The sequence below is a fragment of the Megalops cyprinoides genome, chromosome 2 (genome assembly GCF_013368585.1).
Source record: "Megalops cyprinoides isolate fMegCyp1 chromosome 2, fMegCyp1.pri, whole genome shotgun sequence".
In the NCBI taxonomy this organism is placed as follows: domain Eukaryota; kingdom Metazoa; phylum Chordata; class Actinopteri; order Elopiformes; family Megalopidae; genus Megalops; species Megalops cyprinoides.
The window spans coordinates 4,790,298-4,806,554 of record NC_050584.1 but is presented as its reverse complement, the minus strand read 5'-3'; the positions used below and the strand labels follow the sequence as shown (position 1 = coordinate 4,806,554).

The following is a 16,257-nucleotide window of genomic DNA, read 5'->3' as shown; positions in this document are numbered from 1 at the left end:
TAATGAATACTTCTTTGAAGACCAAAGACATGTTTTATCATGTGAAATTTGGAAAATATAAAAGTTATCATTTACAAAACCAGACACTTAGAGCAGCTTCAGTTACAAGAGGAAACACCTTGACTGTCATTTCTACACTTTGTTTCACTCTAGGGACTGAAACAGGAAATTGATCTTGCATATATAATTGCATACGCTAAGGAAGATGCATAGAAACATATTTAAGATGAGAAAAGAGTGTGATCTGTGTGATTTGACTTGTTCTGCTGTGTAGATGATATGACCTCTGCTGGTTATCAAATACTACCCAGATCACCGTGTAAGTACTGTGATATTGGGCTGACTCAGCAAAACCATAGATGGATACAAATTTTCTGCTGTTATAAAGCTAATATATTTATTTTGTTTTGATGTCTATATAACATGTGTATGGATCATTAATTACTTAGTTAATACTATTTGTTGAACAATATGTTTTAAAAATGTAATCAATTTAACTTGTCCCTCCTCTAGAGAGGTGAAAACAGCCCACCCCCACACAGCTGCCACAGTCCAGGGGATTTTTGGTTGTGAAACTGTGAAACTGTGAGCTGTGGGGGTGAAACTCAGATTTGCATAGGCAGGGCGGGGCGGTTCTGCTACTCCCAGAATAGAGCAGCACTGTCACCAGATGTTCCCCCATCCCCATGGGGGTTAGTGTGAGCTGAGAGCACATTGTACATCATGAAGCAGCAGCTAATTTAGCCATACACTCCTCTCACTGCTCAGGCCTCCAGCCACCTGATAAATGCACTATTTTACCTCATGCATTTACACATCACTCACAGGTCTAATGGTAAAACATTGTACATTAAATCAATTATAAATGTTTATGAGTATTTCAATGATGCTTGGTTCAAAATATAATGTCAGAGAGCAATATTAAGGAATATTAAAAACACTAGTATCATTCACCTATTATAAAAGTGTAATCTCAAATGTGAAAACATACTAGCATTATTCTAGAATTTATATTCATAGAATGAGCATCCTCTCATATTAAACTCTACCATATATCATCTTCATCTCAAATACGTGGTGTCTTATCCTTATATTCATGGTTGGAGATAGCTGCTGGTCAGAGCTTTGTAACTGAGTTCATTATGAACCCTGTGCTGAGGTGTAAAGTTGTATGTAATGGCAATGTAGCAATAATTCCCCGAAAACAGGGTTCCCTTCATCTTCATAACTCCCACAGAGTCAATGGACATGGGGGAGGGGTGCAGTTCACACACAGCTTTGATTTCAGACATCTATCACTCCTCTGATGGCTCCAAATGATTTCAGTTAAACTGCAGGTTTACCCTCCTATCTCACCAGTACAAAGAGTGCATCACTGTCTCTGTGTTTGGATTAATAAAGACAAGAACAATAGAGTTTATGACTCAAGAAGAAATCTTTATTATTCTCTATTACAATAATAACAGCACTGAAGCATCAAACCACACACAGACACATATATCTAACAGGGATAAAAATCAGAGCACATGAAAGATTGTTCTGCTAAAAGCTCAGCCTGGAGAATGGATTCACACATGAGCTGAAGCACAGCACACTGTTAGTCTACAAGTAATCAGTGAGTAAGAAAGAGAAGAGCTGAGTGCAGAAGAGAGTAAAAACAGAGCATTCAGCCGCTCTACACAGGAGTGTGTGAGGTGCTACTCAGAACACTGCTCTCTCCTCAGTGTGTGAGTGAGCGGAGCCTGGGAGCCCTGGGTGGCCTCACAGGTCAGTGACCCCGCCTTGTTCCACTCGTCCACAGAGAGAGTCAGGGTGCTGCTCCAGCTGTACAGGCCGTCCTTCTCCAGGACCCCGCCGCTCGCCTCCGAGCTCCTGCTGCTACCGTCCACTTTCCAGCGCAGCGTCCAGTCTGAGGGGAAGCCCTTGTTGGCCAGGCACATCAGCGTGGCCGTTCTCTTGCTGGACAGCTCCACGCTAGAGGGGGGCAGGACCGTGAGGGTGGGAGAGACGTTTTCTGGGAGAAACAGCAGAGACGGGAGGTCAGAGAGAGGGGAGGAAATACAGACTCAACACGGGACTACAGGAGATGGAGAAGAGACTCTTATTTTCATTCAGAACATGCAAGAAACAAATACAGAACTTGTATTACAAAATATAGACTATATAGACAATATATTATTAATTTATATATGTCTATATAAAATATAGACAAGTGCATAGACTGATTGTAGAAATGCATATAAATGTAATGATATCTATGCTGCACACAAACAGGACATTTTGTAAAACACCTGATCCCTGCTGCAGTGTGTAATGTAGCCTTTTACTGTAGTCTGACAGATACCAATATATTTTGCAGACCATCTTTACGGGCCAGTGAAAAAATCCAGTCCCAGTTTTACAAATGCATCAAATGTGATTTTTAAAAGTTTATACCTTGTTGGAAATAACCAAAATATTTGTACGCAACAATTTGGTAAGATTAAGCCTTTCCCATCATTCGGAACAACATGAGTAGATTTAAGAAAATGATCATTTTCAGGTTAAAAAAATGTACAACGGAACCGTTATACGCACTAAGAGTCAACATTGTGTCTAAAGTCATTTTCATTTTCAGACACGTTTCATGGAAAACTTATTCGCAAAATCGTTCGTCGAAAACCCGGAGAACCACAAACGCAAACGCAAAGTCTCCCCTTGCTCACAGAACTAAGAAGCTCGAACTGAGCCCTCTTTTAAAACGGACCCGTAATCATCTGACAGTCTATCACCAAACGCTTACATCTTTTTAAATAAAAATGATTGACTTAATGAGATTTTGTAAGAAATATGTGTGCATTACCACAAAAGTACAGTATTGGCAAAATGTGTCACAAAAAAGACCCAAATATTTACACACACGTTCGCTCCATGGGCGAGATCAAGATAACAGAGCTTTACCAAAATGATTTAACAGTCCTTATAAGCATTATTCACATTAATTTGAGTGCTATGAATATCTCCATTTCGAATGGCATAATAAACACAATCTAACGTACTCCACACATGTGGAGCGCTGTCTTCACTTGAAATCCTGGAGGTAGATAACAAACTATCCTTTATAGGAAAAATAATCACGACGTGTGATGGTTATTGAATATTACTTTAAATCGGAATACTTACTTCCAACGTGCAGTCTGGTGCCGCTGCCAAAAGTGTACCACAGTGATTCAGTTCCTATTAGTGTCCCGCACAAAAACCTCTCGCCCGGCGCGGAGAAGAAAGCAAAAGATTCAAGCGGCAAAATGATTTTATCCTAAAAAAGTATAGTTTCGTCGTATTTGGAAAACGAAGCGGCGCGATTTTCTACGCATACAAGTCAAGTAAAACCCATAATAAAAAAAAATGAAACCCTTCTTATTGTGTGTTCTTCAACTCAATCCTCATAAAATGCGTAGGTATTTGGACGTAAACACATGCGTCGCGCAACATTTTAATAATTTGGACCTATTTTCTCCAGAAAAGTAAAGCGTTGGGAATAATGTACACATCGTTCGATAGATGGAAGATATATTTTGGTTGCTACAATTACAAATAGTATTTGCAAAAATAACAAAGCAATATTTAACTATCATAGTAGATTGATATGAGCGTTCAGGTTTATACTAATGGCGAAATCAAGAGTGAAATCGCTGTAAACTTACTGCCGATCTCCAGTTTGGTGCCGCTGCCGAAAGTCCACCACAGTGATTGACTCTGATTGACTGGCTGAACAAAAACCTCCCTGCGCTACAGCGCCTGCGTTTCTCACTGCGAACAACTGATGCATTAAACTATAAACAGACTCAGCGCTGAATCCCTCTTGCAGCGTCAGTTATAAAATAATCTTTTCTAGATTTTCCGATCCATTGGCGTATTCGATTAATGTACAAATAAACATTATTGCACATTTCATTTCATTTAAATTCTTTCCCACCGTGGATCCGTGTGAACCTTCCGATGACACGGCAGCAAAGGAAAACAGAGAATTCAGACGTATTTTCCCCATGACTTCCTTATGACTGACAGCATCCCCTATTAATGATGATACATGTGGTGTATTCCCATATTACAGATAAACTCCAGAGAGTAACAGCAGAAGAGTAAATCACAGAAGACAGAAACAACATCCAGAGGATTCTCACCAGCTTTAGCAGATGTGAGAAAATTGACCACCAGGGGGCGGTAGAGTAACATTCGCCTTCAGTATTTCCACTGCTGCATCGACAGTCCTCTCTGTGTACCACAGTAACCCAATGTTACATCAGCACAATTTACTGAATAGCCTGTTTCTCTGAGGCCCTGGGACAGTGAGGCAGCGTAAGTGGTGTAGGTCTCAGTGTCAGTAGGGCAGTTGCGTAAGTCTCAGGCCCTGTTCACAACTGGCATTGACATGCAAGACGCATTGAGGACGCATTGAGATCCGTTCGCTCAGACCACATTCTGAGGTGGTCTGGGCCACATATGGCCACATTCTTTTAGCAGTGTGAATGCGAATGTGTCCTGGGCCACACTGAATGACCGCCTACTCAACTGACGTCCTCTGCGTAAGCGGAAGTACGTACTCATTCATGCACCAACGGCGTCATGTTAACCCTTTCGCGCATACGGTCACACCAGTGTGATTAGCTGTTTAGCACTTATGCTAAAACCGGTGCGATTAGAACACGAGATTGGAAAAATTCTAGCTAATTTTATCTTTGAGGAAACAGCAATTTAACCTTAACAATATAGCAAATTGTGGTGGAAAACCTCTCACAGTCTAGGCCAATCGGACTGGAGGCTCCCTCCACACTTTGATGCCTTCCGGAAAATAATAGGTCCTCACAGAGTCTGATGTAATCATGGTTGTTTGGTTTATTGCATATGGTGATCAATCGCATACAGTAAACCGGCTTGGTCCGCGGAGCAACAGATGTATATGCGGTGTATATGCATTCGCCCCAATCACTCATTCACATCCCAAAAAGGAAGCCCCCTTAGTCTGCATACATTTCTCTTTTATTACTTTCCCCTAGCTCCTTCTGTTATACACATAACGTTATTGCTGAATAAGATGAAAACATTCTCACAGTGGTCAGAGGCATGGGGAGGAGGTATCAGGCGTATCCCTAACACAAGACACCAGGAGAAGTGAAGGTCAGGTGAAAACCTGCACCTGCACCAAGAGAAGCAACATCGGCTTCTCTGTCACATGCACCCTGACTCATACAGAAACATATTGTCCCAGCTCCATATCTGCCTTGGCTGCTACAAAATATATAATTGACTATCCACTTTAACCTAAAATAACCCTAACCTAATGTAACCCACTGTTACGTAGACTCTTAACTCTGAACAGGTCCCTCCTTAGGTAATGCATGCACTTCTTTCTTCGAAAACGGTCGTCCGTAACAAGTGGTCCTTGGGGATGTGCCTGTGCCTCGGGTTACCTGTGGGGGTGCTGCTGATAAGGGGAGCATCAGCACGTACGTGTCAGTATCGGTGCAGTAGTAGTGTAAATCTCATTGTATATGAGCCATTAGTGCAGGTCTCAGTATGTGTGGAGCAGTAGTGTCAGTTTCATTGTAAGTAGGACAGTAGTGCATCAGTATCAGTGGGGCAATATATTTTCTCACTGCTGTAACGGTTCCAGTTATTTTATAGTCCTGTGCCCTATGCAGAGTTAGCTTCTGTTTAAACTGTAGGGAATGTTGTTGTCAAATAGGCAACAGAATCATCAGGCCGATCTCTCTTTTAAAATCATAGGGTAAAAGTACAATGTGTTATAAACTAATTTCCTTTTGTGTTTGCTGGTTTGCTAGTTATTTTTCAGAGGAATTTCAGATCTTCCCAATTCACTTACCTCAGATAAGAACCATAATACAGGATATGTGACCTTTTTTTCAGAAAAAGACAGAAGAGGGGACTTCATTTGTAGGTGTTTATGTTAATGTGTGAGTGTTTTTTGACCCATTAACGCATTATTGTTGCCAAATTCATTTTTCACGTGGGTAGATTGAATTATTAAACGGTTATCAAATGGGAGAAATCTGTCCAATGTGGACTTGAGGTCAATGTCTCAACATGCAGCCTGTTTCACTCTATACTTTAGCACGCACGGATTATATAATAAATGATAAAGTTATTAAAATGTGTCCTGTTTTCATTTGCATAGAGGAGACACTTTGCATTGGCAGTACATGCTTCAGTGCTCTGGGAGTGTTTATAATCCTGTGAGTTTAACACTTCATGACTGAGAGCTGTTCTTCATGGCAACAGAACCCACAACAACAATGACTTTTATCACCATCTTCATCTGGGCAGTTGCCTTCTGCACTCAAGGTGAGAAGATTTTTGGAAATATACTGAAATTTGTATTTTTAGAACTGCATGAAATTACTTTCAAATACTGATGTCAATGCACATATTATACACACATACCTTCTCTTCTCAAGGTAAAAATAGCTGAGCAGAAATGATTCTTTCAGTCTCATTTTTTATGTAAAATTTTGCCCAAGTACATGTTTTTTAACATTTACTTGACATACATTATAATACATAAATACAATTTTCTAAAAATAACTGGATGTTTTCTTAAATCAGGTTCAAAATCACTAATGACATATTATTTCTATTTCAGATTCCAGGGCTGATATTACTTTGACTCAGACCCCTGCAGTGAAAACGCTTCTGGCAGGAGAGGCAATCACTGTGGGCTGTAAAGCCAGCAGAACTGTGAGCACTGCCTGTAACCCACCGTGTGTATCCTGGTACCTGCAGAAAGCGGGAGAAGCTCCTAAACTCCTGATCTATAGAGTGAGCAGCCTTTACTCAGGAACTCCATCTCGATTCAGCGGCAGTGGATCTGGGACTGACTTTTCCATGACAATCAGCGGAGTCCAGGCTGAAGATGCAGGAGATTACTACTGTATGATGAGTTCCTCTGGCCCAGTGTTCACACAGTGTTAGAGAGCCGTACAAAAACCTCTCTCAGTCAGACTGTACAGTGACTGCACTGCTGCAGCTGGGACCTACTGCAGGTGCTGAGGGGGAAGCCAATGACCCCAGGCACATAGCATGAGAATGTATTATCATATTTGTGATACAACAGCTTCATTCAAAATGTCAAGAATGAATGAAGCTGTATGCCTCCCAAGATTAAACCTGAATACACATAATTTGTTATGTGTGGTCCATAGTAATCAGGAGCTGAAGTGATTGAATGTTTCTGATCGGAGACACAGGAGAGGAGGCAGCTGATCCCAGTCAGCTCTCAGTCCGGAGCTCTGATACAGCAGGTCAGAGACATGAGGAGAGATTTTGATTCCACGTTTTGTTATCTGTTATTATTACGTATGTGATAGAATACAAACTGTCATTTCTCAAAACCTTTATTTCACATTGTATTTTCATCTGATTTGAAAATGCCTTTCCATGCCTGGTTAAATCCCTATGAAATTTGGTAAACAAATACTGTTCCATGCCAATTAGGTTGCTTGGACTACATACTAGTATAACACATAATGTAGAAATGAACAGTTTAAAGGCAATTAGTATTATAATATATGCCAAACACATTGACAAAAAAGATTAGGTAGCCTATAGTAATTTGTAAAGGGTTGATATTTTGGGACAGAGACTTAGAGGTGAGAAAGACATTAGTGATGTCAGAGTGAAAGAAGAAGAAAGACAAAGGAACAGAATAAGTGTGCTGGAGGTGGGTGTGTAAAAGAATGAATTAAAGTGAATGTCCCAGCCAGACTTCATTAGGCTCTTGAACCGGGACCCTCACTCTACACAAAACAAACAAAACAAATGTAATCAAAACATGAAAAGATGCACCAGCATCTCCAAACACAAACTATGAGATTTAATGGGGCCAGAGGTCAAACATCCAGGAAGGAGGGTTACCTGGACCAGCCTGCTACACCTGTCTGAGGATTCTGCAGCTGCTGCAGCTGATTAAAGGCTCTGGAGAAGGAGAGACACTCATAGATTTACCAGCAGAAATAAGACTGTGACTAAAAATCACCATCTGTATCTCTAGTGAAGTTACTGCACAATCACTCTGACAGCGACCAGCCCTTTAAATATAATGTTCATGTATAGACATGTACTTTTACTGCTTCTGTCTTGTCTTTGGTTCATGATGGAAGGCTATTCAATTAAACACCTATTTTTTTTAACAATCACATCATAGTTTATAGAAAAGGTTAAAGAAACCTTTCAAACCAAATAACTGACTGTCAGTAGAGGAGTTACTATACGTACACAATGACACAAACAAGGGAATTACCATGCATACATAAACTGTTATGCTGTTTCTTTTGTTCAAGCTACTCTTGATAATCTAATTTCATGAATATGTGACATTTTACAGCAGGTCATATTCCTTTGTGAAAGTATGAATTGGTAAACATTCAGTCATCAGAAATGGCTACACTGGCACACTGTTACATAATTACACAGACAAGGTGGCAATGACTGGTTTACAGAGTCATAAAATAGTTGCAATAGGGTAATCACAATGTGTTCTGACTCCTCTCCATCACAGCACACAACACCGTTCACCACAGTTCACAGCACTGCTTGGCTACATGTGCCTGCTGTAGAACATTTGCATAGAGGAGACACTTTGCATTGGCAGCACATGCTTCAGTGCTCTGGGAGTGTTTATAGTCCTGTGAGTTTAACACTTCATGACTGAGAGCTGTCCTTGGCAACAGAACCCACAACAACAATGACTTTTATCACCATCTTCATCTGGGCACTAGCCTTCTGCACTCAAGGTGAGAGGATTTTGCATTTATTTTTCATTTAATTAATACACATTTTAGTTTGAAATGAGGGAATTCGTGAAAGGAGAAGTTGCTTAAATTGTCTAAATAGTTAATTAATTCATCATCACTTCTTTGTGTTCTTCTGATTTCCAGAAACTGCAGGGCAGTACACTGTGACTCAGACTCCTGCAGTGAAAGTTGTTCAGTCAGGAGACACAGTCACTATGAGCTGTAAAGTCAGCAGCGCTGTATACAGAGATTCTGATGGAGACTGGTTACACTGGTACCAGCAGAAGCCTGGAGAAGCTCAAAAGCTCCTCATCTATTATACAAGTAGACGTCACTCAGGGACTCCAACTCGATTCAGTGGCAGCGGATCTGGGACTGACTTCACTCTGACCATCAGTGGAGTCCACGCTGAAGATGCAGGAGATTACTACTGTCAGAGTTTTCACTACCCTAACAGTGTCAATGTGTTCACACAGTGTTAGAGAGCTGTACAAAAACCTCCCTCAGTTAGACTGCACAGTGACTGCACTGCTGCAGCTGGGATCTACTGCAGGTGCTGAGGGGGAAGCAAATGACACCAGATACAGTCTGTGGAGGAGATCATCTGTGCATAGTTCTAGTACTACTACTGCTACTACTACTACTACTACTACTACTACTAATAATAATAATAATAATAATAATAATAATAATAATAATAACAACAACATAATTATTTTGTGGAGGAGAATAACTATAAAAATTAAGATTTCAAAAGAAAAATGCATTTCTTTATTTCTCTCTAGATATTTCTTTCTATCATTTCTTCTTTCTGTCTGTCTGTCATCTCCTGTACATTTTGAGAATGGATGTCTTTGGAGAGTTTTATACTTTCAGATGTAAACACATCTTCCTTCTCATACTGTGCAGGTTGATTGAGTTCTGTCAGTTGCTACATTGAATACAGTTTAAAATCAGCCTATTGTTGCATGACCAACATTCCCATCCCGGCATTCCATTCTGTCTATTGTTACAGACAGTGCAGAGCTAAACTTTCTAACATGTGAAAACACAGCCGATGACTTATACCTACAAATTCCTCTGCCAACCAAGCACACACTTTACACACACATAAACACACACACTAAAGCCCTGCAACCCAGTCAAACCCAATAGGACCTGAAGAACAATGTTGGGACCGGACCAGTTATAACACTCGGGTTCAGTTCAGGTTGGGCTCGGTGTTTGTAGATGTCAGGTTTTAAATGCACTGTTGTCTGAAGTCTGGGTTAATATTTCATTCTGAATGACCGACATATACACAAAAGCCTCAACATAGATAACTACCCTTAGTTTAATGCCCCAAGGAGTTTAATGCCCCCAGAATGCCCCCACCCTTCACAAGTAACTGCATTTTACATTATTTCCCAATCTTCTATGTCACATCCTTTCACCAAGGATACTTACCCCAACCAATATAATTACTCAATATACCTGCCAATACTCTGCCCACCTATCCTTCAGTAACCCCCCCTCCCCCCCATTCTGCGTACCACCAGAAATCTACCCCCACCCTCCTTTCTGTTCCAGAGTGCTTTACCATGGAACAACTGTCCTTCGTCAACCATAACTACCCCTCAACCTTCATGTCTACCCTGCCGTAATTAAGCCTCAACCTTTATATCCTAATACTTCGGATCATCTAAAAATGGGGAATTGCACACAAAAGTGTTGTTATTTCAAGGTAGTAAAACAGACATGTGTAGACATGTCTATAATATCACAATGTGGACTCGCCTCTCATATTCTTCATTGATTCACAAATCCACCCTGCTTGAGTACAGAGCAAAAATAATAATATTGACATAACTGCTGTCTCTATGTAAAATTGAATTATTTAGAAATTAAGATACATGTGTTTTTAATAAATAACGAGTAATAATTATTTGACAAACCTCCTTAAAGCTTCAAAATGTAACTAGCAATGATTATTTACTACCAGCATTTGGAAATGAGAGTTACTGTATGATTAATCAATAACCAAAAACCAACCAGAGCAGAAGGGAGCTCCAGAATGTGCCCTGCTGCCACAGGGTGTCTGACACTGCATCAGAGAGTGAGACACAGACACAGCTGCACCAGACCGGCAGGGAGGCAGAGGATGAGAGTCAGACCCTGGAGGCCAGCGACACACCGGCAGTGCCAGAGACTCATCCCCCTGAGGCTGTAGAGGACGCTGAGCTCGTCTGCTGATGCTACAAGCACAGAGGAGGACAATGAGGTGCCAGAGCTGCTAGCATGCTAATCCAATGAGGAATATAGTGGTCTTCTGCAAGCTGAGATAGATGAACAGCTTGATGATTTAATAGAGAACATTCCCAATTCATTTAACCCATCATACTGTTTACAGGTGCAGAGCAGTACAGTTGGCCAGTCATTCAGAAAATGAGCAGAGCAGACTTCAGAGACATACTTAAAAGTGATTGTATTTCATATATAATCTATGCATTTTAAATTACATACAACAATAATGTAATATATAATTATATACAATTATATTTGTTTTACAGAAAGCAGAAGACAGAAGCATATATCTTAGTATGTGTGTCATGAGAATGGTGCCATAGACACGTGTGAATTATTCACATACATCACAAAACTGTAACTGTAACTCACTTGTTTGTTTTATGATGGCCACTTCCTTTGAGGTAGCCCATGGCTGTTGTGCTGGAGATAAACTACTCCAAAGTTATCATTATGGCAATTTCCTGGCACCTCACACATGGTTTCAGTGCTCCCAAACGTGGCGTAGTGCGGTAGATGCAATGTTTTGACTGAGCTTGGAGTGACAGCTGGACTTGTGTCCTCCCTCCCTTGTAATCACAGGATCATCTACATATACCCCACCTTCTGACAAGGGACCTTGTACACCTTTGCGTGTAAGAACTGCCTGTAACTCATCAGCAACATGGCAACTCAAGGCTAAGAGGGAGTTACAGTGAATATGAAATTAGGCCAAGGAAGCAGTAGTGATTTTAATAGGCTTCAATGTTATTTCCTAATATCTGGTAACATGTTTGGTCTTTTCTTAAAGAAATGAGTCATATTTAGTTAAACTGTTGATTAGTAAAACATGAGTGGTCAGTAAGATGTTCTGACTCAAACTTTACATAATGTAAACTCTGATAAAAACAACGCAGAAAGGTTGCTTTACATACTCCCTCTAAATCATACACATTACAGAGCACTGTGTGGCTACAAGTTCCTGCTGTACCCAGGAAGAGCATTTGCATAGAGGAGACACTTTGCATTGGCAGCACATGCTTCAGTGCTCTGGGAGTGTTTATAGTGCTGTGAGTTTAACACTTCATGACTGAGAGCTGTCCTTCATGGCAACAGAACCCACAACAACAATGACTTTTATCCCCATCTTCATCTGGGCACTCTCCTTCTGTACTCGAGGTGAGAGGGGTTAATTTATTTAATTATTTATTTAAAAAAATGGCAAACCATCAAATACATCAAATCAGAAGTTTCAGTTAAAGAATATTGGCTTCATGAAACTGAGTGATTATGCCCTAATAATATTTGTTTATTTATTGTTTTATATTTGTTTTCTGATTTTCAGAAGTTACAGGGCAGTACACTTTGACTCAGACTCCTGCAGTGAAAACTGTTCTTCCAGGAGTATCAGTGTCACTGAGCTGTAAAGTCAGCAGTGCTGTGTATTACAGCAACCGTCTATCCTGGTACCTGCAGAAACCTGGAGAAGCTCCTAAACTCCTCATCTATTATGCAAGCACCCGTCACACGGGGACTCCAGATCGATTCAGTGGCAGTGGATCTGGGACTGACTTCACTCTGACCATCAGTGGAGTCCAGGCTGAAGATGCAGGAGATTACTACTGTCAGAGCTTTCACTACCCTAACAGTGTCTATGTGTTCACACAGTGTTAGAGAGCCGTACAAAAACCTCCCTCAGTCAGACTGCACAGCGACTGCACTGCTGCAGCTGGGACCTACTGCAGGTGCTGAGGGGGAAGCCGAAGACATGAGATACAGTCTGTGGAGGAGCTGAATGGTAAAAGTTGGCACATTGTATTTTCTCTTATTTTTTCATTATTTTACAACAACAATGGCTTTTGTCATCATCTTCATTTGAGCACTCACCCTCTGCATTCATGGTAAAATTGACTTCGGAGTAAGAATTTGGGGAATTCAAGATAAATGTCTTTTTAAAAGGAAATGCCTATGCCTACCTTGCCTATATCACTATGGAACATTAATTACTGTTATCAAGCTATCGGCCATGATTAGCTTTCTGCCGGGAACAGCTTCAAATAGCCTCCTTTAAGAAATGGTATATGGAGTATACTTTGGGCAAAATGTAACTTCAAAAGAAACACCTGACCAAGTCATTGCATTAGAGTGGCCAGGTTGATATCCCAATGGGGACAGCCATGAAATATACAAAGTGACGACAGTGATCATACACAGCCATGTCATATTGATATCCCACCACTGAAAGTCACCAAAGCGACGGAGCCACACTAGAAGAGCTACGCTCCCTTTACGAGCACAGCTCAAAGTGATTAATGTCCAAATGATTCTTGGCACAAACACTGTCAGATGAGAATGTGTATACGAGAATATGTGGAGATTTGCTGTTCCGGAAAACACTGAAGTGGCTCTTAAAACAGCAGTCCTCTCATGGTGTATATAAGCAGACTGTTCCTGTATGAGTCTGCTGTGATGAGCCATCATGGCTGCAAGAGGAAACCTCAGTGGCTGCATTTTCTGGGTCCACTGATTCCATTAGAAGGCAGAATATCCATGCCATCATATCCATGCTGTCCTGGCTGCACGCAGTGACCCAACTCCCACCTGTGTGACATCGTGTTTGTCTTCATTCATCCATCATCTGTATGTGTTAACAGGTATATGAATAAAGGTATGGAAGTGGACTGCTGCAATACCCAGTGACAAACATCAGTTGCTCCTGTCTAAACCTGTATATCCAGTGTATCACCACAGTCAGACACAACAACTTACATTTCTGGCATGAATCCATACTGTGCAAAATAACTGCAGTAAAGAGTACACATACAGCAAATATCCACTCACTCTTCATTGCTCCTTATGATCATCAGGGCAGCGTTATTACGAACAAAAATCAAACTTTTCACTGCAGTATTGAGTTAAGCAGAAGATCAATGAGACAACATGAAATGGAGAATCATTCAAGCTGATTTACACACGCGTTCACTCCATGGACGAGATCGAGATAACAGAGCTTTACCAAAATGCTGTTAACTGTACTTATAAGCATTATTCACATTAATTTGAATGCTATGATTAGCTATCTCCATTTCGGATGGCATGATAAACACAACCTAACGTACTCCACACAAAGCACGGTTTGTAGGCTACTTGAAATCCTGGAGGTAGAAAACAAACTATCCTTTGCAGGGAAAATTATCACTACGTGTGCTGGTTATTGAATATTACTTTAAATCGGAATACTTACTTCCAACGTGCAGTCTGGTGCCGCTGCCAAAAGTGTACCACAGTGATTCAGTTCCTATTAGTGTCCCGCACAAAAACCTCTCGCCCGGCGCGGAGAAGAAAGCAAAAGATTCAAGCGGCAAAATGAATTTATCCTACAAAAGTTTCGTCATCCTTGGAAAACGAAGCGGCGCGTTTATTCTATGCATACAAGTCAAGTGAAACTCATAATTAAAAAAAAATAATACCCTTCTTATTGCGTGCTCTTCAACTCAATCCTCATAAAATGCATACGTATTTGGAAGTAAATACATGCGTCGCGCAACATTTTAATAATTTGGACCTATTTTCTCCAGAAAAGTAAAGCGTTGGGAATAACGAAGACATCGTTCGACAGATGCAAAATGTATTCTGGTTGCTACAATTACAAATAGTATTTGCAAAAATAACCAAGCAATATTTAACGATCATTCTAGATTGATATGAGCTTTCAAGTTCATAATAATGGCGAAATGAAGAGTGAAATCGCTGCAAACTTACTGCCGATCTCCAGTTTGCTGCCGCTGCCGAAAGTCAACCACAGTGATTGACTCTGATTGACTGGCTGTACAAAAACCTCCCTGCGCTACAGCGACTGCGTTTCTCACTGCGAACAACTGATGCATTAAACTATAAACAGACTCAGCACTGAATCTTTATCAGTGATTCAGCTTTGAATAATCTCTTTTAAATTGTTTCATTTGCCACTACGTTTTTTTCGATGAAGGTACAAAAATGTGCATTATTTCCGACATTATCGCACGTTTCATTACTTTATTTTTACGATTTTCATCGATGTCGGTGTTCACATTGAATACGCCATTCCCTAAAAACACGACTTTCTGACACCTCATCTAGCGGTATTAAACATGATTACTATAGTAAGAATTGTAACACTACTTCACCCGTTTATCGCACCATCGTTATATGGACACGACAGAAAGCGAGCCACAGAAGATCCAGTCATGGTATTCCTCCACAGATTCCTTATCAGTGACAGCTCCGCCACATTAATAATGATACATGCTGCGTATTCCCATATTACAGAAAAAACTCCAGAGAGAAGCAGCAGAGCGGGAATCACAGAAAACACAACCAGCAGTCCAGAAGATTCCAAAAACAGTTCACGAGGAAGTGAGAAAAACATACCACCAGAGGGCAGTAGAGCAACAGGTGTCCTGAGAATTTCCACTTCTACACAATAGTTACAGCTGCACAATATACAAGTTCAGCTACATCACAAACTGAACAGCCTCTGCTCCTCTGGAGGCTCCTGGGATAGTGAGGCAATGTCAGTAGTGTAGGTCTAAGTGTCCGTGGGGCGGTAGTGTAGGCTGACATCTCCAAATGGATGACATCCCACCATCTGAAGCTGAACCTCAGTAAAACGGAACTGCTCTTCATCCCAGCCGGCCCTTCCCCCCTGCATGACCTCTCCATCACCGTCGATGGCACCACAATACCATCCCTCAGTCAGCAAAGAGCTTGAGTGTCATCCTCGACAGTAACCTGGACTTCAAGGAGTACATTGCTCGCACGTCATGGGCCTGCCGATTCCTCCTCCACAACATCAGGAGGATTCGTCCGTTCCTGACAACATATGCGACGCAGCTCCTTATCCAGGCCACAGGTCTCCCTCGACTGGACTACTGCAACGCTCTCCTCGCAGGCCTCCCAGCCTGCACCACCCAGCCTCTCAAGCTCATCCAGAATGCAGCCTCCCGACTGATCTTCAACTTCCCCAAATTCTCCCATGTTACTCCCCTGCTGAAATCCCTCCACTGGCTTCCTGTCGCTGCCAGGATCAGATTCAAGACCCTGACCCTCGCCTTCTCTGCAATCAACAGGACAGCCCCTGCCTACCTCCAAGACCTCATCCAGCCCTACACACCAGCCCGACCCCTGCGCTCAGCAGCAACTGGACGCCTCGCTCCTTGCGTGGTCA

The 16,257-nt window shown here is 41.4% G+C and overlaps 2 gene segments (V, D, J or C); both read right to left on the bottom strand.

The window, feature by feature from the left end:
- Window positions 1-3,715, bottom strand: part of LOC118769443 — a 48,330-nt gene extending 44,615 nt beyond the window's left edge. Inside the window, exon 1 of the C gene segment in view lies at window positions 3,684-3,715.
- LOC118769431 lies at window positions 1,520-15,380 on the bottom strand. The segment is given in 2 exon segments: window positions 1,520-2,014; window positions 15,231-15,380. Coding segments are annotated over 2 exon segments (366 nt in total).
- Window positions 15,381-16,257: the final 877 nt, after the last annotated feature.